At 41.1% G+C, this 25,135-nt stretch overlaps 1 protein-coding gene across 1 annotated transcript in view; it reads left to right on the forward strand.

Moving 5' to 3' along the window:
• The window catches only part of runx3 (RUNX family transcription factor 3), a 72,322-nt gene extending 55,612 nt beyond the window's left edge, over positions 1–16,710 (forward strand). The window contains exons 7-8 of the mRNA XM_077539329.1: positions 9,089–9,163; positions 15,390–16,710. Coding sequence (XP_077395455.1) covers positions 9,089–9,163; positions 15,390–15,859 — 545 coding nt within the window. The 3' untranslated portion in view covers positions 15,860–16,710. The remainder of the gene's footprint in view (positions 1–9,088; positions 9,164–15,389) is intronic.
• The last annotated feature ends 8,425 nt before the right edge of the window (positions 16,711–25,135 follow it).

Raw genomic sequence — 25,135 nt, forward strand, 5'->3', positions numbered from 1 at the left:
ATATGTCTCATCTGTGCGTATACCGTATAGTTTATACAGCAGTCTGCTTGCGACGTGGGCGTAACAAGATGGCCGCCCTGTGACTTCAACGGCTTGCACTGGCGTGTATAGGCTATCCATTTATATATACAGGTCTGCACCAAAAGTCATTTGGAGTTCAGAGGTCCAAAAGAAATTACTCTGAAAAACAGAAGTTGGTGCTCTGTTTTTTGGAATTTTTTTTTTTTTTTGAATAATTTTTCCCCCTGTTTTTCGGAGTAATTTTTTTTTCTGTTTTTCAGAATTTTTTTTTTATGACAGAAAAAAATATTCAGTAAAACAGAAAACAGAATATTCAGAAAAACAAAAAAAATATTACTAAAAAAAAAACCAAAGCTCCCCCAAAAAATTATTCAGAAAAACTGGATTTTTATTTTTTTCAAAGTGAATGCAATACGCTTCCGTACAAATGAGTTTAAAAGCACAAACATGCGACAATGAAAGATTCGTGCGCAGGCGGCATTTTTACAAGTTCCAACAATATGCTCCGGTTTTCATGAATCCCATTTAGACGAGGTGTTTACATATAAACAAACAGGCCAGACAGACACTGTTGTAATTTGCCGATGCGGTACTTTTCATCCTCCGTGTTTGAATCATCACTTGCTCATCAACACGTTGCAAAACTTGACATTACATTACAACAGCAGAAGCTTGGTGACAAAAATAAGACGCGTACAGTGCATCATCACCTTGTCTGAAATGTTTATTCTCTTTATCTTACTTTAAATAGCGTAGTGCTCAAGACGCACTCGCACTTCCAGAAGACCTGCTGGGAAAAAAACTCGACTCGCGTACAGCGTTTGATGCCAGTAATGCAAATTCTTCGCAAGCGTCCCAGACAGACGGCGTAATTAAGAGCTCATTACGGTGCAAGCAGTAACAGGATTCCGGCGCTTTGGCAGACGTCGCGTTCGCTGCTTGTTTTTGTTCTTTTGTGGTTTACAGGTAAGCCTGCTAGACATGTCGCTCATTCCCAGCAAACTGCGGAGGGCGTGTTGGTGTGTGTGTGTGTGTGCGTGCGGTTTAAAATTCGAGGTATGACTCGTGCAGTCGAGCAGATCTGACGCTCCACAGATGTAAATTGTTATTCTAGATCGTCTGTGTGTGCACTGCGTGTGTCTGTGGGTGGCAATTTGCTGTCTTCCTGTGATGTACAATGCGTTTTAATCCTTTAGCATCTGACTGTGACCTCGCCTTCTTATGTAGACACTTGCAATTTGCAACTTGTCAATTTGCAGTTGTTCAAAACCTTTTGGAGATTTTGAACTGAGCTGCATTAAGGGGAAAAGCATTTTTAAGAAACATTTAAAAGTGGAAGTCAACCCAAAAATGTTCTTTACAATAAATACGTTCTATGCAGCCCATTAGTATAAAAACACTTTCCTGATTAATATTGTGTTTGTGGAAAATGAATTAGTCAGCAAAATCCACCCGTTTTTCTCCATCACAAGGGGCGGCCATTTTGCCACTTGCTGTCGAGCGAAAATGACATCACAGTTGCTCGGAGCTCAGCTAACAACCAGTCAGGGTTTATCTGTTTCCTGAGTTTGGTCATGTGACGTTCACGAGCTGAGCCGTCATTGGCCGTTGACTCGCTACCTGAGCACTGAGCAACTGTGTTGTCATTTTCGGTCGACAGCAAGTGACAAAATGGCCGCCCCTTGTGATGGTTAAAAACGGGTGGGTTTTGTTGATTTAACTTCGTTTTCGAAAATGTAATATTAACCAAAATGCCAAGTGAGGGTTCAATAGAACATATGATTGTCAAGAAAAATGTTGGATTGACTTCTCGTTAACATTCTTAACTGTCATAGAAATCTTGGGTGTATTCAGACCTACACTGTTTGGTCCACTTTAAACGGACCAGAGTTTGTTTCAAATTTCAAAGTTGAATGAGCTGCCTTTGACGCTCGCATATATCTTGCATCTAATAACGCAACAAATATGCAGCGTAGTAATGCAGCACGTCGGAATTTCACGTTTTCCGGGTTTCGTACGCGTACAGCCCTCGTCGTTTTTGTCCAATGGGGAGCACGGATCGTCACGTGGGTCGACGGGATTCCGCAATATAGTCTACTTGCAAAAAAAAGCACAATGTGAATATGAACCACACCAAACTATTAAAAAAATTAAAAAAAATAAAGTCCGCTTTTGGTCCGGACCAAACAAGGCGGACTGAAGGACTTTTCTTGTCTGAATAAACAACACAACGCAGTCTCACATCTCTGCACTATCGCTAAAAAGAAAAAAAAAACTCCTTCTTAAATAAACATAAACATGAGATATAAAATGTGATTTTCATCATAGTGGAAATGATTCCAGTTTTGCCTTTCATGCTAAATCCAGACAAAACTCAACACGCCTTTGGCACAGCCTCTAAACATCTGCCAAGAGTTTTTCAAACACATTTTAACAAGAGGAAGCAAAACTATATCGCATCCAAAAGAAAATGCTGGCACTTTTGGGGTAGTATCACTTAACATGTTTTCCCTTCGACCCCTCGTGCGCGTGTGTGCGTGCATGCGTGTGTTCCTCTCTGAAGTTGAACATCAGATACGCTCTGCTTGCTTTGATAAGAACTTGAAAATGTGTTTTTTGTCTCCGTGAGCACCCGCGGGTGATGATGTTGATAAAATCAGCCGTGGAACGAGACAGAAATTACCGACCTCAATTTGTTAACGTACTCAACCTTGACCTTCGGAATTCTTACGCACCGTCTCCATTAATGAGACTCGGGGCAAATTCTCTGACTTCCTCCATTTCCGCCTTCTCGTTCTGTAAGGCCAAAACTGTTGCATCTGGACCGGGCTGGAAAAAAATCCTGTTTGATGCAGGACCAGCCCGACGTAACCGGGCCCCTCCCGCCTCGTCCACATTGACCACAGTGTTTACTCCACATAAACAAGCCGACTTGCCCCCCCCCACAGGTTCGAGGTGGCGCTCCGCTCGCATCGCGGCCAAGACTATCTGAGTAATTCCCACAATCTAGAGTGACATGATCAGCCAATTAGGTGCACGAGCGAGACGGGAAATTTGCACCGTCAGGTGGCTGCGGCGTGGACTTTAAAAGTGCGGCCGTCATCCCTCGGCCGCGATTGGTGCCAAACCTCAGCAGGAAGCCGGCCGGCCCTTTGGAGGCCAACGCAACCAAAACTAGTCCTTTAAAACACGACGCTGTTTATATAATATGTCAACGTGCGCCATGAATTTTATTTGTTATGGTGCCTGTACGCTTCTCTTGTGGTTAACTCTCTCTTTCTGACCTTGAGACGAGTACTTCGGACTGAAAATGTTTCAAGAAAAACAAGTTAGATGTGTGTGTGTGTAGAAAAAAAAAAAAAAAAAAAAAAAAAAGGAGAAGTGAGAGCAAGTTGTATTTTACCGGCCACTATTGTTTGTGTAAGTTATATTTTCACATTAGAGTTAGGCTGAGTTTCTGCAATTTTAGAAACGGCATGCGCGCCATGAACAGTCTCTTTTGAGTCTAGGGCAGGGGTGTCCAAACTACGGCCCGGGGGGCCATTTGCGGCCCGCCGTCCATTTTTTAAGTGGCCCACGACATATGCTACAAATGGCATTTGACTCAGTTCAAATCAAATAAAAACAAAAATGTTTGGAGATGGTCAAAGTAAGAAGGGAGGGTGTCGAAAAACACAGGTGCTACTAAAGGTTATTTTAGTGAACTAAAACTAACGAAAAAACAAAAATTCAAAACAACAATTTTGTTAACGAAAAAATAAACTAACTCATAAACTAATAAACTGAAACTACATTTTATGTTTTCAAAACTAACTATAATTATAGTATAAATGTCCTTCGTTTTAGTCTTTGGTAATTAATTTAATGCGTGAGCCTTTGGGGATGATTTTAAATTAGATTTTTAGTAGTGTTGTTCCGATACCGATACTGCATAAAAACAGTGGTATCGGTATCGGTGACTACTCACAAGTAACAAGCCGATACCATTAATTCCAACGCCAATATAGGATTTTGGATGCAGCATCTTGTGACTTGCTCGTGCACAACATTCACTGATATGTGACATGTTCACTGCATGCCAATCTAAGATATCCTATTGGCCCTTGAATGCTCTGAGCCAATGGCAGGACAGCTTTTTCATGTTGAGGAAAAAAAACCTTAAGTATCGGTATGGTATCGGTATCAGCCGATACTGCAAAGCTGGGTATCGGTATTGGTATCGGGAGCCAAAAAACGGTATCGGAACAACACTAATTTTTTTGTAAATTTATTTTTATATAAAAGGGAATAATGACGTTGCGCCCACGTTTTTTTTTTAATATTGAGCACAAGTAATACACATTAAAAAAAAGCAAAAAAAAAACCTAAAACTAATACTGAAACTAACTAACATAAAAATAAGCACTTACTAATACTAATACTAAACTAATAAATAACTAACAGAACCACCCTGAAAACTAATTAAAACTAACAAAATTTAAAAAAAACAAAAACTCCAAAACAAAATAAAAACTAAAATGAAAATTTCCAAATCTATAATAACCCTACTGCCATATTACAACTAAATTATTTGTACAATTTTTCGGACTAAACACAATTTCTCTTCATAACCTTATGTGGCCCTTGCGTCCTTCTGATTTTCTGTATGTGGCCCTCAAATGAAAAAGTTTGGACACGACCTGGTCTAGGGGGAAAGAGGAAGTGCAGGATTTGACAAGCCCTCCCAAAGAACCTCCAAATTTTCAGCTCATGTGTTTGTTTTTGCCCGCGTTATAAGTGAGGGCTCAAAAGACGTATCGAATGTCGGACGTCGCCGAGCCAAGGCCATGTTCCTCACGTCTCCAGCACGCTCTCCCTTTTTTTCGTTGGCGTCTTTCTTTCTCGCTGGCTCTCGCATTCTCTCGCTGTTGCCACGCCTGAGGCCTCAGTGAAACAGGAAGCCCGGCACAAGGGCCCGCTTTGACTGTTTCTCAATGACACGCTTCATCGCGGCCAGCGCGTTACATATCTGAGAGGCGTCGCGCAAGCCCGAGTCACGAGGGCGGACGCCATTTTGGCTCAGGGGTCTTGCCGGCCGCTGCGCGTCAACTTCCAAAAAAGGATCTCGTGTTTATTGATGTCCGACCTCGATACTACACGGTTGACGATGCCGGCTATTAGCGACACGGCCGCCTTCGTTCCCATTTACAGCCACCCCCCCTCAGCTCCACCCAGGGGGGGGGGCTTTTTTTTTTTTTTTTTTTTTAACAGGGGTAATCTGTGCTTCTGCTATTGATGTTGTCTGCCGGCCAATCAAAATATTTGAAGGAAATGTTTATTTTCTTGAGCAAATCGCACCAGCTGCTTGCAAGCCGGTCTGAATAAGGCCATTTATATGCAAAGAATTTGCCATTGTGCGCCATCGTGCAGGACCTCTCGGGGACCGAGTGCCGATTCGCTCCTTTGCGGAGGAAGTGAAGGTGGAAGCGTGGATCTGAACGCATGCTGAGCCCAAGTGTGGCTATCGGCGAGCGTCATGCTCCATCCGACGCTTTGATTTTGGCATCCGCATTTGCCCTAAATGACACAGCAGCGGGTTTACAGAAGACATGAGACCAAAGCGGCTGCGCTTTTGCCGTCACATCATTTCGACAAGAAAAGATCTGGGTCATGGCAACAACTGAAAAGTTCTTAGGAAACTTTCAACAGTCATTTTATCTTTCACGCTGAACTGCTTAACTCATTTGCTCCCCAAAACGTATAAATACGTTCTATTTTAAATGTTTACCAAAGACGTATTTATACGTTTTTTTTGTTTTGTTTTGTTTTTTGTTTTTTGTCAGAGCATACAGAAGGATTTGATGCAGACTGTCAACTGCAAAGAATGGTTGAAGAAATGGTAGTTATTACATAAACGGCCAGAAGGTGGCAGCAGAGTATCAGAGATCAACCAGGAATGTGAATAATGATGAAACTTAGCCATATTCGAATGCTAATTGCTGCAAAACGGAAACGGGTAGAAATATGAATGAAAGAAGAGACTTTAATCTTTCTTGGATAGGTTCCATGTTTTTATATCAATAGAACGCAAAATTCTGTGCAAAATCAGTCAAAATTCAGTAAAACAGCCGTGAAGGGGATTGCTTCTGTGAAAATGGCGGCGAGTGAATGAGTTCATGGATGCCAGAAAGATCGTGTTACACAGCTGGTGAGCTGCTAGATGTGGAAGAAGGTCTAATCCGTCCAATTTTTTGCTACTCTTACACCTTCTTGGCCGCCCCCACACAGGGAGGGCTCAGAGCTCAAGTTATGTATCACCTTTATGTGCCAAAGGGGGCTGATCTAACACCTCACAAATGTTTTTTTTCTGGATTTATGAAGAAAAAAATCCAGTCGCACACTCAGTCTTTAACTCATAGGCAGGACTGTGACCCATTTGGGGCTTTTTGATGGTTCTGACCAAGCCTTTTCAAAATAAAATACTGCCCACGGAACCTTTTCACTGCCAATGAGTGTACGGGCTCAACATTATCGTCCATTTACCGGTTCTTTACCTGGGTTCGATCAAACCTCAAAGGATTGGTGAGTCAGTCTCAGGGGTTCCACAGAGATTCAAGACACACACCAGACTCAAATCATTTGTGATGATATGCCCCGCTGGGATGTGGCGTGATTACCTAATCACGCCACATCGTTAGACGACGGGAATTTGGGATGCTCAGGAGTTGACGGTTATAATTGGTACGTTGTGCGATTTCTTTATTATTGTAATCCCTTCATACTAACCATGTCAAAAATAGAAAGTGGTCGGCTGACTATGTGCAATATGAAATTCATATGTATATCGTAACGGACGGTGTTCCACAGGGGTCAATTCTGGGGCCTCTGCTGTTTTCATTATATTTGGTGACCCTGAGTTCCGTCTTGAAAAAAAACAACAACAGTGGTTGTGTTAAAGTCCTCTTTAAATATAGAGTTGAGTGATGGCAGTCCGTATCCTAAGTGCATGATTTGCAAGTTGCAAGTTTTCAACTAGCTACCGAGTAAAACTAAAGGAACACAAGCTTGGATTTTCTTCCTACTCGAGTCAAGTGCATCATTTCAGACCAAACGCAAACAGAGCCTGTTTGTGTCCGAACTTTTTGCGGTGTGGCCGTTGAGTGCGAAGCAGGGTCCCACGCGCTGGGCCAGCGGCTCCTCCGCCTTCGATTGCTTCTTGACAGCTTCGCCGGCTGACTCGCTGCTGCCTTTCACGAGTCTCCAACGGCCCCCACCATTGTCTCGCCTGTGCAAAAATATCTGCCAAGCACCCATCAGCCGTGTTTTCTCCAAGGCTGCTCTCACCCTGGTGAGAAAATCAGCCGCCGCTGCCCACTGCTCAGTCAGCAGAGGCCAGCCTGTGACAGGAAGACACGTCTCCAAACCGCCGACATGCCGACACGGTTTGACGGGTCTGTCATGGAGGGGGTTTTTGGACTGCGCTTTATTTATTAGGGATGTAACGATATCCAAACATCACGATACGATAATTATCACGATATTGGGGGGGGTTGATGATATTTAAAATAAGTCACAATATTGTAAAAAAAAAAAAAGACCTCATACTAAAACAAGTTGTGCTTTTGTACATAACAGCAATGCATATAAACCACCTACATTCTCTAATAACAATATGAGGCACTTACTTGGTAATGCAAGCACACACTGATCGCTTCACAAGCAAATTAGGTTCTCCTTCATCTGACAATTACCGCAGATTTGAAACAGAGAAGGCCAAAACATCCCTAATGAAAATTAAACTGCACTAATAAACTAGCCACCAGAGGGTGCTAGAACTGCACAAATGGAAATCAACCTGACTTTTTTAAACAGATGTGTTCCCTGTAAATATCGTGGACATGACGACGACGATATTGTGGCAGTTTTAATATCACGATATCACGATATTGCCCTTATCGTGACATCCCTAGTTAGAATGTAACATTAATCCAACGGCTATAACATTCAAACAATAATGTTAATCCGACCGCTAACTAATGCTAGCTAGCTCATAGCATGGAGCCATCGTAGCTACTTGTTAATATACTGTAATTTCATCAAAAAGATGAGAGAAAATTTTAGCTGAAATAGTTTTAGATCCAACATGTTCAACATAATCTGCTGACAAACAAAATACTGGGGTTAAATGGTTGTCCTGACTAAAACTAGACTAAAACGTTGACAGTTTTTGTTGACTAAAACCAGCCGAATAAAATTAGGTTTTTGTGGACTGAAATAAAGACTAAAATGCTCGATTTATAGTCGACTAAAAATGGACTAAATAAAAACAGGATGAGGTTGACTAACTATGGTTCACAAGCATATTACATTCCCCTTCATCTGACAATTGCCACAGATTTGAAACAGAGAAGGCCAAAACATCCCTAATGAAAATGAAATTGCACTAATAAACTAGCCACCAGAGGGTGCAGTTCAACCCGACTTTCTTAACAGATGTGTTCCCTTTAAATATCGTGGACATGACGATGACGATTTTGTGGCAGTTTTAATATCACGATATCACGACATTGCCCTTATCGTTTAGTGTTGTTCCGATACCGTTTTTTTGGCTCCCGATACCGATACCGATACCCAGCTTTGCAGTATCGGCCGATACCGATACTTACGTGTTTTTTTTCCCCTCAACATTAAAAAGCTGTCCTGCCATTGGTTCAGAGCATTCAAGGGCCAATAGGATATCTTAGAACGGCATGCAGTGAACATGTCATATATCAGTGAATGTTGTGCACGAGCAAGGCACAAGATGCAGTATCCAAAATCCTATATTGGTTGGTTGGAATTGGAATTAATGGTATCGGCATGTTACTTGTGAGTAGTCGCCGATACCGATACCACTGTTTTTATGCAGTATCGGCACCTCTGCCGATACCAGTATCGGTATCGGAACAACACTATTATCGTTGCATCCCTATTATTTATATTGTTCGGGTGGTGACTTCCTCGCCCTGCACAAACACCACCGACACATCGCAAAATACTGATTGACCGTATGTCATGTCATGTTGATGCAAAATGTGTTTTTCAACAGCTCTGTGGCAAGATCAGATGGATGCGCCTTCTCTGAAGACATGCAAGGTGGAGGAGGACCTCAGACCATGGCCAGGTAAGACTTTGCCAAGACCTGACATCTCTATTGGTTTTATGACAAAGCTTTTTCCATTTTCCTCACAAGAGGGATGGTTCTTCCAGATTGCATGCGAATTTACCGTATGTATTTATAAGCATGTGCACATTTGTTACTGAGATCAAGTCCAACGAAAAAGTAGTACGATTAGTTCAGGTTCGCGCTGTTGGTGCCTAGAAAACGATCTATTTGCACAGCCCGAGGGGCATCGATTATCAAAGCAGAGATTTTAAAATAAATTGATATTCCGTCTGACTTTAAAAAAGGCAAAAGAATAAACATGAAATGGAGACGAGACTCGGGAAAGGCGGGCACAACACAGGGTGTGCCATTCTGACAATTTTGGAGTCTGTTTCATTTTTGCCCGTAGGGAAGTCGAACGGCCCAGAACATTCCTAGGACGCCACCACCCTGCTTGACTTTCTTCATCTTCATCTTTCCCTCCCACTCCTTCTTTCTTTCATTTGTTTCTTGGCACGTTGGGTTGTCTCCGTTGTCAAGCAGCCCTCTTATTCTCCTATTTGTCCCCGGCCCGCCACAAACCACCACGCCACACAACACGCACTGAAAAAGAGGATTGGGATTACTTTTAACTTTACATGCATTGCACGGCCGTCCCCGAGCCGATCGACGCCGATTTCTGATCACGTCATTTTCAGCCAAACAGTTACATTTTCTCAATTTCTAAATGACATATTTTAGTTCCTTACGTGAGTTGAAGCACTGCTGATTCACGGCTAATTCAAAAGATTATTTTGAGATACCTTCATTCAAATAATTTTTTTAAATTTAAGATCATTGAAACTAGGCTCAAGTCTTGATAAAGATTAGTTTGGCCGATCACGATCTCCTATCAACGAGTTTGGAAAAAAAAAAAAAAAAAAGCTTAACTATTTAATCAGAACTTGGAGCAAGATATCTATTTAAAAAACTTGGCCTGGCCCATGAATATGAAAAAACAACATATTGTATAACTGACCCCAATTGAAATGCATGAAAAAACAATCTTCAAAAAATGCTGATGAACATCAAATATAACATATTGTCTTCTTTTGGGGAGCCGAACAATGATATCATTAATCAATCAGGCCAATTAAGACATTATAGATGACCACCAATTTTGCTTAAAAATCAAAATATTGCTGATCCTGATCCAGCTTATCACATTAGTCTAATTGGAACAACTTGGATGTGGTGGGGGGGTTTTTTTTGTGTTTTTTTTTTGGGTTTCTTTCTTCATTGCATTGCAGAAGTATTGGATCAGGATTGGGCATCAGTAATCAGTAATCAATCAAATAACTGGTATACTGAAAAAAAAATGTGACTTGGGACATCAAGTCACTGCAGTGCAAAAATGTTCAGCGTAGTTTAAAGAATAAAAAAAAAAAATCATTAAATAAAAAAAAAAAAAAGTCCCCTTTACTGCTGCAACAGTTTATATTCTAGTTTCCTCTTAAAAAATAAATAAATTAATAATAATAATAATAATAAAACTCTTTCCCAAACCATTCTGTCACCTGGAAGCATAAAATGAACTAAAAGGGTCTGTTAAACTCATGAATTGTGCTCGTATTTAATTGATTAACACTTTTTGTGGCTTGCTTCGTTTGCATGTCACAAAAAGGGCGCAAGCAAAAAAAGTTTGCGCTAACATATGGATCATGCGGACGAGATGAATATCATTTCCATTCGACGTGATGCGTTGGCCTCCAAGCATGACAACTTGAATAAACAACTGCAGATCTTTTGCGCTCACTTCGTCTCCTGTTCTTGGCCTCTTAATGGCATCCACACCCACTTATCAGCATTAATTGCATGTACGATGCCATCGTTTCCAGTTTGTACTAAACCCAAACCAGTTATTCAGAGTGAACCTGTTAACCTCAAACAGCAGGTACGAGCCTCGTTTACGAAAACCTTCGTGCGGCGTCGACGTTTGTCATTGTATGTTGAAGTATGAGGAAAAAAAAAAGATCTGAAAATGATTCCCGGTCCCGACTCATTTCTTTCCCTTTTTACTAATTTGCCTGAGGCAACATTGCTTGTGTGCTGGCCGTCACAGTTTGCATCCAGCCTATGTCAACATTTCACAGGTGAGCACCTGGATTTGCATCTCTTGACGAGCCACCTCACACACACAATTACGCAGCGTCCCGTGCTGGTTTTTGAAACTTGCCCTTGTGTTAACAAGCAAGAATCGGTTTTCCCCATAAGCAAATGAGTCAAAACCTCCTCTCCAATCTGGGTTACACGCTTCACTGTGGACTAGTGGTCTTTTTTTGAAGCTAAGCAAAAAAAAATGAGGCAAAGTACTCCACCCCACAATGAAATAAGTGTGTGGCGCTACGCTTCAGAGGGAGAGGAGGAAAGAGAGCAACGGAACACTGCGTTCTTCTATTTAAAAAAAAAAAAAAAAAAAAGTTCTGCTTCCCTGCTATACTCGCTTTGTAGCCTGTGAACATCACAGACTTCGGGCCGTGCCAAGGCGGCCCTCTGGGGTCCATCTCCTCTCCTGTCCTTGCAAACACATTTCAGATGAGCCTAATGGAGATCATGTGTGGTTTGGGGACGCAGAGGTTACAAGCAGCTACTACTAGTCTCGGGCTTTTCTCTGCCAGCGATACACCACAGTTACCACAGCCACAAACAGCCAAGCCTGTACTTAGGATGGGTGGGGGGGGGGGCAGGAAAGTATGCACCGTGGTTAGGAGAGAGAGAGAGAAAACAGACTGCGAATTTGCTTTCTCAGTTCCAAAAAAACAGTTTATGTCGCCCTTTCCTCTAGAGGGAGCTACTGTACTGCTGAGAGTTTTTGCTCCTCTTGGAGGCGGGGCCAACAGCTTTATTGAGACTGCGCAAGCCCATTAAAAGATGTTGTGATACGTGTCCAGTCGAGTTTCCCCTGAAAGAGCACAGGAGGCGATTCCCCGCCGCAGTTTAGCCAACGCCGTTTCCACCGACTCCAATCAAGCGGGGAATTACCCCCCCCCCCCCCCCCCCCTCGCTGCTGACCTAAAAATAGCACAGACACAAGACTATGAAGAGAGACAGACAGAGAGAAAGAGGCAGACCGAGTTTTTTTTTTTTTTGGGGGGGGGGGGTCCGGCAGGAATTAGTGCGCCGAATCAACAGCAGCTGAAGGCTCGAATTTTCCTTGCGTGAAATCAGATATCAACTCCAGCGCCTGGTCGACTCTGGAAAAAGAAACAGCCCCCACCCCAGCACCACTAGACTCCGTCACCCCCCCTAAAAGAAAACCAAAAAAAAAAAGTGCACAGCAGGACCAATGGAAAGTGCAAAGGAATATTTTTTTTGTTTCTTTTTTAGCTGAAAATGGAGCCCAGTTCTCCAGACATAAGGAAAAGACATTTGAACAAGACTGTGGCACGCAAGTTTGGCATTTTCCCCCCTCGGGGTTGTAGCATGCAACTGCTTGCTTCACTGATACAAGATCCCTTTTTTTTCTTTTCTTTTTTTTCTGCCATCCAAATCCATATTTTACACTTGCAGTCATGTGGCCATGTTGGACACACGAAAGCCACAAGCAAGCATCAACAAATGGATTGCGGTGCGCGCGTTTGTGTGCGTGACTGCGTCGGGTGCGTGCGCATGTGTGTGTGTGCGCGTGTGTGTGTAAGCAACAGGTGTCAGCAGGTATGAGGAACTCTCTATTATGAGCGTCAACTGGATTGAGGGCGTTTACGGTTATGGCTTGTGGCCATATTGCCTCCATCCAAAATATGTTCTGAAACACACTCGACAAGTCAGGCAAAGTCGTGCGCTTGCTTCCGATGCATAAATGATACCAGGATGTTAAGTTTGATATGGTTTTACTGTCCGGGAGCTCAGATTGGAGCAGAAGCCAAAACAAGCCTTCCAGCTAGGCTTTGTTCTCATGTTGAATAAATAAACGTTAGCGTGTGGAGTCTCCAGCAGAGGTCAACACGGGACACCTCTGACAGGTCTGCGACACACATTCATTCAGATGATGTTCCCATAAATGCTTTCTTTGTTCCGGGCCTTTCCCCTTTTTTTTTTTTTTTTTTTTTTTTTTTTTGCTTTGTCTTTGTTGTCTTCATGTCTGCCTCTTGAGTACGATTTATGACGGGTTACACAACAAGAGTCCAACAAGTCGTCTATGTTTGTACAAAGCGCCCATCGGGGCTGACAAAGCTTCTTTTCATCGCCTCGACAAAGACGGGATTCTTTATGTTGCCGTGTTTTGAAGAAGAGCGATAGGTGGGATGTGGTGGGCGGGGCTCTTATGATCAGTCGTCTTCACGAGGCTGTGGGAAGATGATGATGATGTCGTTCGACTTGAGAGGCGTGCAGTAGACTCGTCTCACTTTGAGATACTTCAACAGCCCAGTTAACTCTTTGACCGGCAAAAACGTTTAATAACGATTAGTAAAATCACGATGTATGCCGCCATAAACGTTAAGTGACGTCAACTACTTTTTTTTTTTTTAAATACATCAGTGGTCAGTGCAACGTCCAAGTGGAGTGCAGCGCCAATGAGTTGTGAAATCCAAAACACCCACTAACTATGGCCAGCAGATGGCAGCGGTAGCGGCTCGGGCCCTAACTAGAGCTGCAAATTACAACGAAACATGACGCAATCTGATGAAATCGAACATTTTCAAGGCTGACGTGAATGATCAAAGCCTTTGTAACATTAAACCTAATTTGACGGAGCGTCACTAAATAAAGAATATTAGTATCAAAGTCACTGTTTTAGAGAAAATGCATCTTTTCCGCGCAGCACGTGCTGCCTGGTCAATGAGTTGTGGAATCAAAAACACTTACTATCTATGGCCAGCAGGTGGCAGCATTGTATCTATTTTAAATGGGCTCGTTGCGTATGAAATTACAATGAAACGTGATGAAATTGAACGTTTTCACGGATGATGTAAATGATCAAAGCCTTTGTCATATTAAAATATTTGTCGATCACGTGTGGCTGTAAAAGAGTTAATGATTTGGTTGGAGTGGCGCCGTGTGGGTTTCCAGTGCCTCGAGCCAGTCAAACATCGGGGCCCCGAGTTAGCATCATTTTGTGTAACAAGCCACACAACGTGCTTGTTTGTAGCGTGGAAATGAGGGAGAATCGGCAAGATGGACGACACGAGACAGACTGTGAGGATTTGGAAATGATGACGCCAAGCCACTTTGTCGCGTTCCAAAATCTTGTTCAAACATCTTTTCTTCCTGTTTTAGGTCAACTTGTTTAGATTTTAAACAAACAGACAGACTGGGGCAGGGGTCTCCAAACTTTTTCCTCCGAGGGCCACATACAGAAAATTAGAAGAATTAATTAAAAATAGTAAATGGTTAAAAAAAAAAAAAAATTCCAAGCATTTTAATATTGTTTATAAATTGTAAAAAAATTTAAAAAAAATAAAAAAAACTACTGTATCACAGCGCAATATTTAAAAAACACCATGGGAGCGATGTCATCTGAAGGTGCTTTTCTATTGGCTGCTGCTAGATGACGACACTTCTGTGTGACATACATTCAAATGTTATTATTACGGTTTATATAAAAATAAATCTACTAAAAATCACATTTAAAATCATCCCCAAAGGCTCATGCATTAAATTAATTGCCAAAGACTATAATGAACGACGTTTGCCATAATTATAGTTAGTTTTAGTTCGTTTTGTAAACATAAAATACAGTTTGTTAGTTTTCGTTTTTATTTTATTTTGTTAACGAAATTGTAGTTTTGAATTGTAGTTTTTTTGTTAGTTTTAGTGAACTAAAATAACGTTGAATGGCACCTGTGTTTTTCGACACCCTCCCTTCTTACTTTGACCATCTCCAAACATTTTTGTTTTTATTTTATTTCGGTAACAATATTGTTTTTTGAATTTTATTTTTTTCATTAGTTTTAGTTCACTAAAATAACCTTTAATAGCACCTGTGTTTTTCGATACCTTCCCTTCTTACTTTGACCACCTCCAAACATTTTGGTATTTATTTAGTTTGAACCGAGTCAAATGCCATTTTTAGCGCATGTCGCGGGCCACTGAAAAATGGACGGCGGGCCGCAAATGGCCCCTGGGCCGTAGTTTGGACGCCCCTGTTGTAAAGGATTTTTTTTTTTGATTGACTTTCCCTATAAATGCCCAAGTGTGGAAATGCTCTGCATAAAGTTTTTTTGTTTTTGTTTTTTTTGACGCTCCGTTTGTTTTCTGCCGACAGGGACAACAGACCTCTTCCAGCAGAGGACCACCTTCCCGTCACCACTGACCGACCCCCGCTTCTCAGACCCCCGCATTCATTACCCGGGCGCCTTCCCTTACTCCACCAACACATCCAGCACCGGCATCAGCGGCCTCAGCATGTCGGCGCCGTCCCGATACCACACCTACCTGCCGCCTCCTTACTCAAACAACCAGAGCCAGAACTTCCAATCCAACTCCTACTTGTATTACGGCACCGGATCCGGCTCCTACCAGTTCTCCATGGTGGCAAACGCCGGGGGCGAGCGCTCCCCCACGCGTCTCCTCTCCTGCTCGGGGGCCTCGGGCGCCGGCGGCGCCAACAGCCTGATGAACCCGGGCCTGAACGCCCAGAGCGACGGCGTGGAGGCTGACGGCAGCCACAGCAACTCCCCCACGGCCATGAGCGCCTCGGGCCGTCTGGATGAATCCGTCTGGAGGCCTTATTGACTGGCGGGCGCCTCCAACCTCGCGACGGAGGAAGGCTGGGAAAGCGAAGAGGATGATGAACAAAATCATGAACGCTGAAAGGAAAAAAAAACGAAACAAAAAAGATACGATGCATGTTTGTCTTTTATTTCTGTCGCACTCGCTTATTAAGACTTTTCCGCATTCGACGCTGACGAAACGTTTTTTTTGTAAACTGCGTGAATTTTTGCACTGTGCTAAGATATGTACCCTTTAAGCCTATAAAAAAAAAAAAGAAGCCATATGAGCTGAGAGAAGATGACGGCAGACAGACTCTTCAGACTGAGTCAGCCCTGGTGAGGGCGGAGGAGAGCAACCAGACTGAACGTTTGGCCCACGAGTGACTCAAACATCCCTGCAAGGCTTGGCGGCGCTGCTGCAGCAATCAGTCCTTCGAAGCTTCCATTTGCAAAAACATGATGTCAAATATATCTGAAAAAAACAACAACTCTTGGTTGCATTTTGAGCATTTTCATTGGCTCAACTGGTCCTAATTTATTCTCCAAATGGACACCTCGACTTTGGACGTCCTCTTGCTGGGACATCCGTCAATCAACTCTGAGCAAGATGGTGGACAATATTTGGAGACTTTGTTGCTCTTTCGAGTTGGTGCAGGAATACGCCCTTCGCTCTTTGCCAATCGTTCAGGCATTTTTTTTTTTTTCTTGAAAGAAAAAAAAAAGAAGTCTGGTGTTTTGAAACTGGATGACACGGTTTACTTTTTTGATATTTATTTGAGCCGAATTCTGAGGAAAAGTGCGCATGTGCCCTCACATCCTTCAAGCATTTCTCTTCGTCGTTCCTCTTTTTACGTATGTATTTTTTTTTTTTTTTTTTTTTTTTTTTTTTTACAATATATGCATATCATGTTTTGTTGTTAAGTATGCATTTGGAATTCATGTAATATATTTCAACTAAATTATGAGAAGAAAAAAACGAAGCTTTAATGTTATTATTTTGTCTTCCAATGTAGCTTTGATGCACTAAAAATCTTTATTCTGTATGAACCACGCCCAACAGACTTTTTTTTTTTTTTTTAAAGGCGCAGTCTGCCGGATTCACTCAGAAAAAAACACACTTTTTAAATACAGGATGTACACACTTTAACTTTCTCTTAGCATACACATCTGGGTTTATGTTCATCTTTGGTGGTGATTTCGTCCTAAACCAAGCCTGTATTTTGTCATTTTGTGTGGGCCGTTGCTGTGGAAAGACTTCAGCCAATCACAGAGCTGGGGGGGTCTCAAACGGGGCCGGGCGAATGTGTCGCTTTTTTTACTTTTTTTTTTTTACTCACTCACTCACAGCAGCTTACGTGTGTGAATGAGTGAGTGAAGAAAAAAAAATCCGCGCGTGCTTTCAAATTGCCGCGGGAGTGACGTCACGCAAGACACGTTCGCCCCACCCCCCCGCTCTGTGATTGGCTGGAGGGGTGTAAACACTGTCTTTCCACAGAAACGTCCCGCTGTTTACAAAAGAAACACAAAATGACAAAATACAGGCTGGGGTTTAGGAGGAAATCACCACCAAAGATTAACATAAACCCAGATGTGTAGACTGAGAGAAAGTTAAAGTGTGTATTTAAAAAGTGCATTTTCCTGAGTGAATCCGGCACACTGCGCCTTTAATAGGATGATTAATTTTTTTTTTCCCAAATTTGCCTTTCCTGCGCTTCCTAAGCCATTTGCTTAATTTTTTTGCACTATTCCAAATTGAATTACCAAACCCTGCATCCTGTTTACAAATATCTAAAAACGGTTTATTTTTGTGCATTTTACATATTTGCCGAACGCGCACGTGCACAGCTCCTAATTTAACACCCATGTACCATGTAACCCGTTCACGCTTCTCCTGGAGTCGATCGACCCTTGTGATCCTTCAATCGCTGAAGTAGAGAGAAGAGAGAGGTATATGGCTGGGGGACGAGTAGGGGTTAACGGCGGTGTCTTCTTACCAACCTCAAAGGCAATTATGCCAAAGAAAAGAAAAAGAAAAAAAAAAATCTGTTAACGGGTCACAGGTCCTTTGTTGTGGCTAATCTGTAAGAACTTTGAAGCCGCTCCTCAGTGTTGCTTTTGGACTCATTTACCGATGGTTTGGTGCCAGGGGCTCACGATTCGGGCACCGTTTCATACGCCCACGCGGGATCGTCTTCTATGTTTCGGGTGTCGAGCTCAGAGAAGGTCTTCCGCAACATGAGTCATGACTCCAAAGAATGTTTGGTTCCAATGGGAGGGAAAAGAGCGTTAAAAAAAAAAGAAGAAAGAATCCACATTTGCTCCAAAGTTATTCAATGTTAACAGGCCCAATTTCTTTGTCCTCATTATGGCAAGAAGTCGTCACTCGCAACCTTTTTGTCTCATTCCAATCTCCTCGTGCTCCAGAGAAAAAGCACCTTGACTCGTATTGTGGTTGAAGACTTTTATTCGAGAAAAAAAAAATATGCAGCTACAAAAACGAAGTTTTTACGTGTGGGAAAAAAATTGATTGTGTGAAGTTTTGTCATTCTTAATGTAAAGCTAGGAAGCCAAATCGTACAAGTGAATTGTATTTTTTAATGTATATTGGATCGATGGCCACAATACGACTTGTTTTGTTTCTTTTCAAAAGAATTCCGATTTTTTTTCTATCAATGTACCAAAAAAGCTGAACTTGCTTTCTCTGTTTTTTTTTTTATGCTCAAAGCATGTACATCTGATGTTAATTTAAAGAATCCCTGTATGTATTAATATCATTCATGTTTCCATATGAGTGCTTGTAAAGTTTGCAGAAAAATGTAGTTTTTAATAATTGTAATTAAAAACAAATGTGTTACAGTTTCTTTTTCAGGCATCCTTAATTCAATTCACAAATGCACCATATATATATATATATGTATATATATATATGCAAAGAATTTCCTAGAGTATTATGACAAGTGATTACGGCCCACTTTGAGGAAAATCCCACCCAAGTTCGTTTTTTTTTTAATCCGTCTTTCTGGACAACATTCTTCAACATTATTTTCTTAGCTCTTAAAACAATACCATCGAGCAATAGCTCAAATATTGAAACTCAACGCAGCCATGTCTGGATTGTGAGGCCTCTCCTAATTGAACACAGGAAGGTTTGTCAAGGAAAAAAATGTTAAACACGATGACAGGGGGTTTGAATTCTCGCGCAGAAGCGTAAACCAAAACATCATTAAGGTTAAAGGTTATCCAGCACAATTTCATGCCGGCACATTCTCACTCGCGCTGATTTGATCGCATTTATCTTCTTTATTAGGTGACATCGCATGCGTGCCGACGCCCCCGCGACGTTTCAAATCATTCCCAGCAACCCTCTTTAATTAGCAGCCTCGTCTTTGCCATCAGTGAGACGGGCAATTAAGCGTAATTTCCAAAGCATTATAAAATGCCTTCGCTGTCAACACAAGTGGCACCAGCGCGTAAATAAAGCACCAACGGAAAATCCAATTCCACACTGGCAGCTTCAATCCAGAGCACATCAATCATCGATAGTTACAAGCGACATGTAGCAACATAAGCTAAATCTGTAACGGCTTCAAAATCATTTGAATTATACTCCACGCAAGCTTTTAATAAGGAAAACGGCATATCTGTTATTGCATCTGCTTTTGCAGTCTACATTACGGATATGGTGCACACTTCTCAGCAACACTTGTGCAGTCAAAAAAAAAAAAAAAAAAAGAAATATTGACTTTATTGAACTCTGTGTCAAGGGGAGGAGGACAATATTTTGCCAAATGGCTCGTTTTCTCATTATAATAAATATTTTATATTTCCTAGAGAGTACTGATGTCATATTTTGATTGTAAAGTTTTATAATGATTCAATGAAGGAATGTTTGTGGTCGTGCATTTAGTGCACAACGGCTGCTTTTGGTTTGCTACACAACCCAACATTTTTAGTTATTATTTTATGTGAAAAAAATAAAAATAAATAAAACAAATAAATAAATAAAAAAAACACCCATAATTCACTGACAGGCCTTGCTAATCTGGAGCACATCCAGGTGGGCTCGGCTAATATTTAGGCTGCACCCATGCAGCAAAACACCGACAGTTGGTGCGTCCATTTTGAAATCAGCAAATAAAGTGCCTTCGCCAGCCCGAGCTGTGTTATGTTATGTTATGTTATGTTATGTTATGTTATGTTTCCATATCATATATTAGTAGGGATGTCACGATAAGGTCAATATCGCGATATTAAAACTGCCACAATATCGTCGTCGTCATGTTCACAATATTTAAAAGGAACGCATTTGTTAAAAAAAAAAAGTCAGGTTGATTTCCATTTGTGCAGTTCTAGCACCCTCTAGTGGCTATTTTATTAGTGCAATTTAATTTTCATTAGGGATGTTTTGGCCTTCTATGTTTAAAATCGATGCGACTCGTCAGATGAAGGGGAACCGAATTTGCTTGTGAAGGGATCAATGTGTGCTTGCATTAGCAAGTAAGTGCCTCCATATTATTAGAAATTGTAGGTGGTTTATATGCATTGCTGCTATGTACGAAAGCACAATATTGTGCTTTTTTTTTTAGTATGAGCTCTTTTTTTAAATATCGCCAACACACCCACAATATCGTGATAATTATCGTATCGTGATGTTTGGATATTGTATCCTTATATATTAGTGGTCGGCCATTCAAATATATGCATCGCAAATTGTCCTACCTTTGCTACTAAAGTTGTCACCAAAGATTGCAACAATTTAATCTCCAAAACAACAATATCTTAATACACAATTGGAACTATATTACACCCTGTCTGTACAAAATTAAAAACAATCAACAATGTTAATTGTTACAGGTAAGCATGCTGGGAATGACAATTCTCTAATGGACTGTTGTGAAATTCCGAAAGTGATTGTTTATTCTTTAAGAGAACAATGTTAATCTTTATTAATTAAATTTGCAGAATGTTCTTGTATGAAAAGTTCAGCTGACATTTGTGAATTCTCAGTGGCACATTTGGCGCAGTAAATAAAATAACACGTCTAAAAAGAGATTTGTTGAACCAACTTAATAAAATTGCTTCAAGTGGTAACTGAAGTTAATCTAAAGTAATATATCAAATTTAACGAACTCATAATGAATGAAATTTAATATATTCACCAGGATTCATTTAATAAACTGAATATATCACTTTGTATTAACTTAAATAAATTGTGTGTACTGTGTTACCACTTGAAGCAATTTTATTACGTTGGTCAACAATTCTTTGTTTAATCTTAAACTTGTTCGACAATTTTCTTTTTAAGAGTTTGCGCACCATTTAACTATGTCAATATTCAAATTCAACTTCAGCGGCTGCGATTGGCTGGCAGCCAGTTTCAGGCTACGCCTACTGCCCGAAGCCGACTGGGCTAGGCTCCAGCATCCCCGCGTGAGGAGCACGCGGTTAAGAAAATGGATGGATGAACGTCGGCAGTTCAAATCTGCTTCCAAAAATGTCGTCCTGAAATTTTAATTGAGTCAAAAAGCTGACATGTCACATGACCAAACTTAGAAAACAAGGTGAGCTGTGATTGGTTACCTGAGCCCTTTGTGATGTCATTTTCAGTCGACAGCAAAGGTACTAGTTGTGCGTGAAAAATAATGAAAGTATCAAATTTATTATAGACAAAATATTAACTTTTTATTGCTATAATGGGGCTAAATAAGTGAAGTATCTCTTTAATTTCTTTCCATTAAGCATTTTCCTGTGTGTGTGCATACATTGAGATCACTTGACTTCCCATCGCATGACAGATGACAGTCACGAAGTCGAAGGCTTTTTAACTCCGTTCTGCAGGTTGCCGTCCCCTCGCCAACTACCGGCCACGCCCCCTTTCCCCCTGGACCCGAACGCCGCTCGGCAAGCACAAAGAGAAGACGATAAGCTTTCAATTAGACGGGGGGATTTTCCAGCTGTCTTTCGGATGCTGTGTGAGAGCGGGCTCTCTCGTCCACATGTGGAGAGCAGCGGAGAGCGTTCTCATCTGGAGGTGTGCCGCACACGAGCTTCTTTTTATAGACCTTCTCTGTTCCTGCTTATGCACTGCAAAAAACACGTCTGCTTAATATGAGATCAAATACACTTGTTGTTAGTGTACATTTACTAGAAACAAGAGAAATTATCTGCCAGTGCAGTAAGATAATTTTTTACTTACTTCGATTTCTTGAAATAATAAATAAATGTGTAGCTCTATATTAATCTCAAAATGAGCTTAAAACGCTTATTCTAAGCAACAAATCAAGGCAATTAAATCTTAAAATAAGCTGTATGCACTTATTCTAAGTAACAAAACAAGCAATTAAATCTTAAAATAAGACATAAACAAAGCGTAAATCACGACTGAAACAAAGTGTTACTCATTATTTGTACTATAAATTGACTGCCAAGCAGGGATATTTTTAATCTCGTTTGGTTTGACTCAGCCTGGGATCGAACCCGCAACCTCCGCGTCTGAGAGCAGACACGCTACCACTAGACCACGGAGCTGTTAGCCTTATTATTAGAAAAGAGGGCAAATGAGCTTAGTAAGTACGACCAGGAATTTGCTTACAATAAAATGCAACAGTATGTTGTCGGGTTGTCTTAGCTTATTGTGCATAAAAATTAACCAATTTTAAGATTTACAAACTAAGAGAGAAATGAGACAAATAATCTTAAAACAAGATTCATAATCTTGGAAATTCTGCTCTTACAAAGTATATAATTCTCAAAATAAGACTTAGGTTAGATATCTGATTTATTTTTTTTTATTTTTTTTTTTAGTGAATATAGACTCTTAGAGATTTTAGCTTATTATGCGTGAAAATTAACTAATATTAGGATTTACAAACTAAGTAAGAAATAAAAGCCAAATAATCTTAAAACAAGATTAATAATCTTAGAAATTCTGCTCTTGTATAGTAAATAATTCTCATAACAAGATCAATAAGACTTTATGGCTTGATATAAGTGTTTAAGTCGAGGTTCGATAGCTTCAATTTGGAGTGTAACTGCCCAGGAAGTGCGGCAACATTCGCCTGGCTAGGATGAGGTAGTCGCGAATGAGAAAATGAATGAAAATCTTCAACATGAATACGTTTTTACAGTCTGGTTTAATCATTCGCCGTGTTACTATTGTGATGAAATCCATTCGGACCTACTGACCTCTCCTACCTCGAACGAACCCATGAGAAGAAAGCGGGCTACAACCGTCTCGGTTTGGATGCACCAGAAGTCTATTTCCTAACCCGACTGGTGGTGGGAACGCAGGCTGCAGTCCAAAAGCGCCATTCCCACAGATTGATCATGAAACGCAGCGGCCGGGGGCTGAGAAAGCGCCGGAGCTGTGATGCAACTGTTCTCACACCGACGCCTTTTTGTTTCTGTTTCGAGGACGGCGGGGCGGGAAATGGAAGGAGAGGAAAAGAAGCGCGCGTCTCCGAGTGGTGATCCCAGCGAAGGTAGTTTCTCATCAAGTTTGGGTCTGCAGAGACCACGCTCTCACAATGCAAACGGGCAAAGCCGAGTTCCCACAGTGGGGCTCCTCTCCATGGATTTTGGACTCATTGGACCCAGAGGAGCGCTGAAAAGCGGCACTTGCAAAAAAAAAACAAAAAACTGAGAAACACATTCAGGTCAAATCAGAGAGTTGCGACATTTATTTTAGTTGAAGCGACCATTCACACTCAAATTCACACATACGGGCTATGTAACGCGAGCTCCACACAGGAAAGCCACGGACGAGATTCGAACCTCAAAACTCTGTGAGGCGGAAAGTTATCCACTGTCACACCATGTTGCCTGCCCAAAGAAAGTCATTTCTTGTGCGTATGCGCGTCTGTCCCTGAAAGTACAGTGATGGAGCACCATCTAGAGGAGTCAAAAGATATCGCAAGTGCTTCATGATGCTTCATTTTCCCGTCGCTCGTAAAACTCTTGTCCCAATTTTCTCAAATATGAAAAAGAAAACCCTTGTAGTTTTTTTTATATAATGGTGACACTTACCGCTATATTTATTTATGTGTTTTGTTAGGGTTGGGTGTGTCCCTTATTTTCAATTTCAAGGTCAAAATATGGATCATGCTAACAGAAAAACAAGGTTTTTGTGAAAAGATCCATTTTTTTGCACAATAGTGACTTTGACACTAATAATTTTTATTTTTAAGACTGCCCAATGAGAGAAAGAAAAAAAAACATAATAAACGGAAATTAACGTTTTTGGCAGCAGTCATTATGATTTTAGAATACGTCATTAAACGTTTTTGGCGGTCAAAGAGTTAAACATACTCTAATGCAAAAACAAATGCCAGATTTTTTTTTTTTTTTTTTAATCAGCCCAGTGGCTGCTGAGAAAAAGTTATATGAAATTTGTTCACCAGGGCCATTTTGGAAAAAAAAAAAAAAAAAACGTGTAAACATTAAACTGCAATAACCCCAAAACTGTTGATCTGATCGGGCGGCAATTCTGAAATTTAGCTTTCCATGCTATGGCATACCTACATACAAAATTTCAGCAAAATTTGAAAACGTATTTGGAAGAGGTTTTGACCAGGATGTAGAGGGTTTTCGAGGATTGAAAAAATTCAGTTGCCGTGCGCCGTACATGGATGCAGCTCAAGCTTGGAACGTCCACAATAGTTGACTAATATCATCTTAGGTTTCGATATTATATCTCAATGAGATCTTGAATGTTCATTCAGCAGTTAATTGCAGGAATCCAGTTCGCACTTGTCAACAAGTTTTAGTCTTCAATTGATCTAAGAAGAATGTTTTGGGGGGGGGAAAAAAACATGCTGCCTAAAGAATGGCATTTTGCCAAAAGGCACATTATAAACAATTCTAAATCAAATAGAACCACAATAACTTTCTACTGTCTTGGTGGCCTGAATTCATTTCCATTTCAGAATAATCATGACAATGTGGACGGCGTGTTGAGGTCATTATCACAGCATGGTCATGGTTGTATATACTTATTTTGCTTAAAAAAAATAAAAAAAAAATCATAACAATGCTGACTCATGTGTCCTCTCATTGATTTATAAGAAACCAAAAGTCGAAACCAGAAGAGCCTTAATAGACGTCCACAGACCACAAAATGGCGGACCAGTTGGCTGAGACCTCGAAGGGCAACACTGACTCAAACCACAGAAAAAATGCCTGAATGCATTTAAGCTTGTCTGGGTGCGAAATGACCACAAGCGTCTCCGCCCAATTAGCCTTTCATTCGATTATTTGGTTGGGGTAAACCAAGAACGCTGTAAAGCCGAACAACTCGTCG

The sequence above is a fragment of the Festucalex cinctus genome, chromosome 12 (assembly GCF_051991245.1).
Source record: "Festucalex cinctus isolate MCC-2025b chromosome 12, RoL_Fcin_1.0, whole genome shotgun sequence".
Classification (NCBI taxonomy): Eukaryota; Metazoa; Chordata; class Actinopteri; order Syngnathiformes; family Syngnathidae; genus Festucalex; species Festucalex cinctus.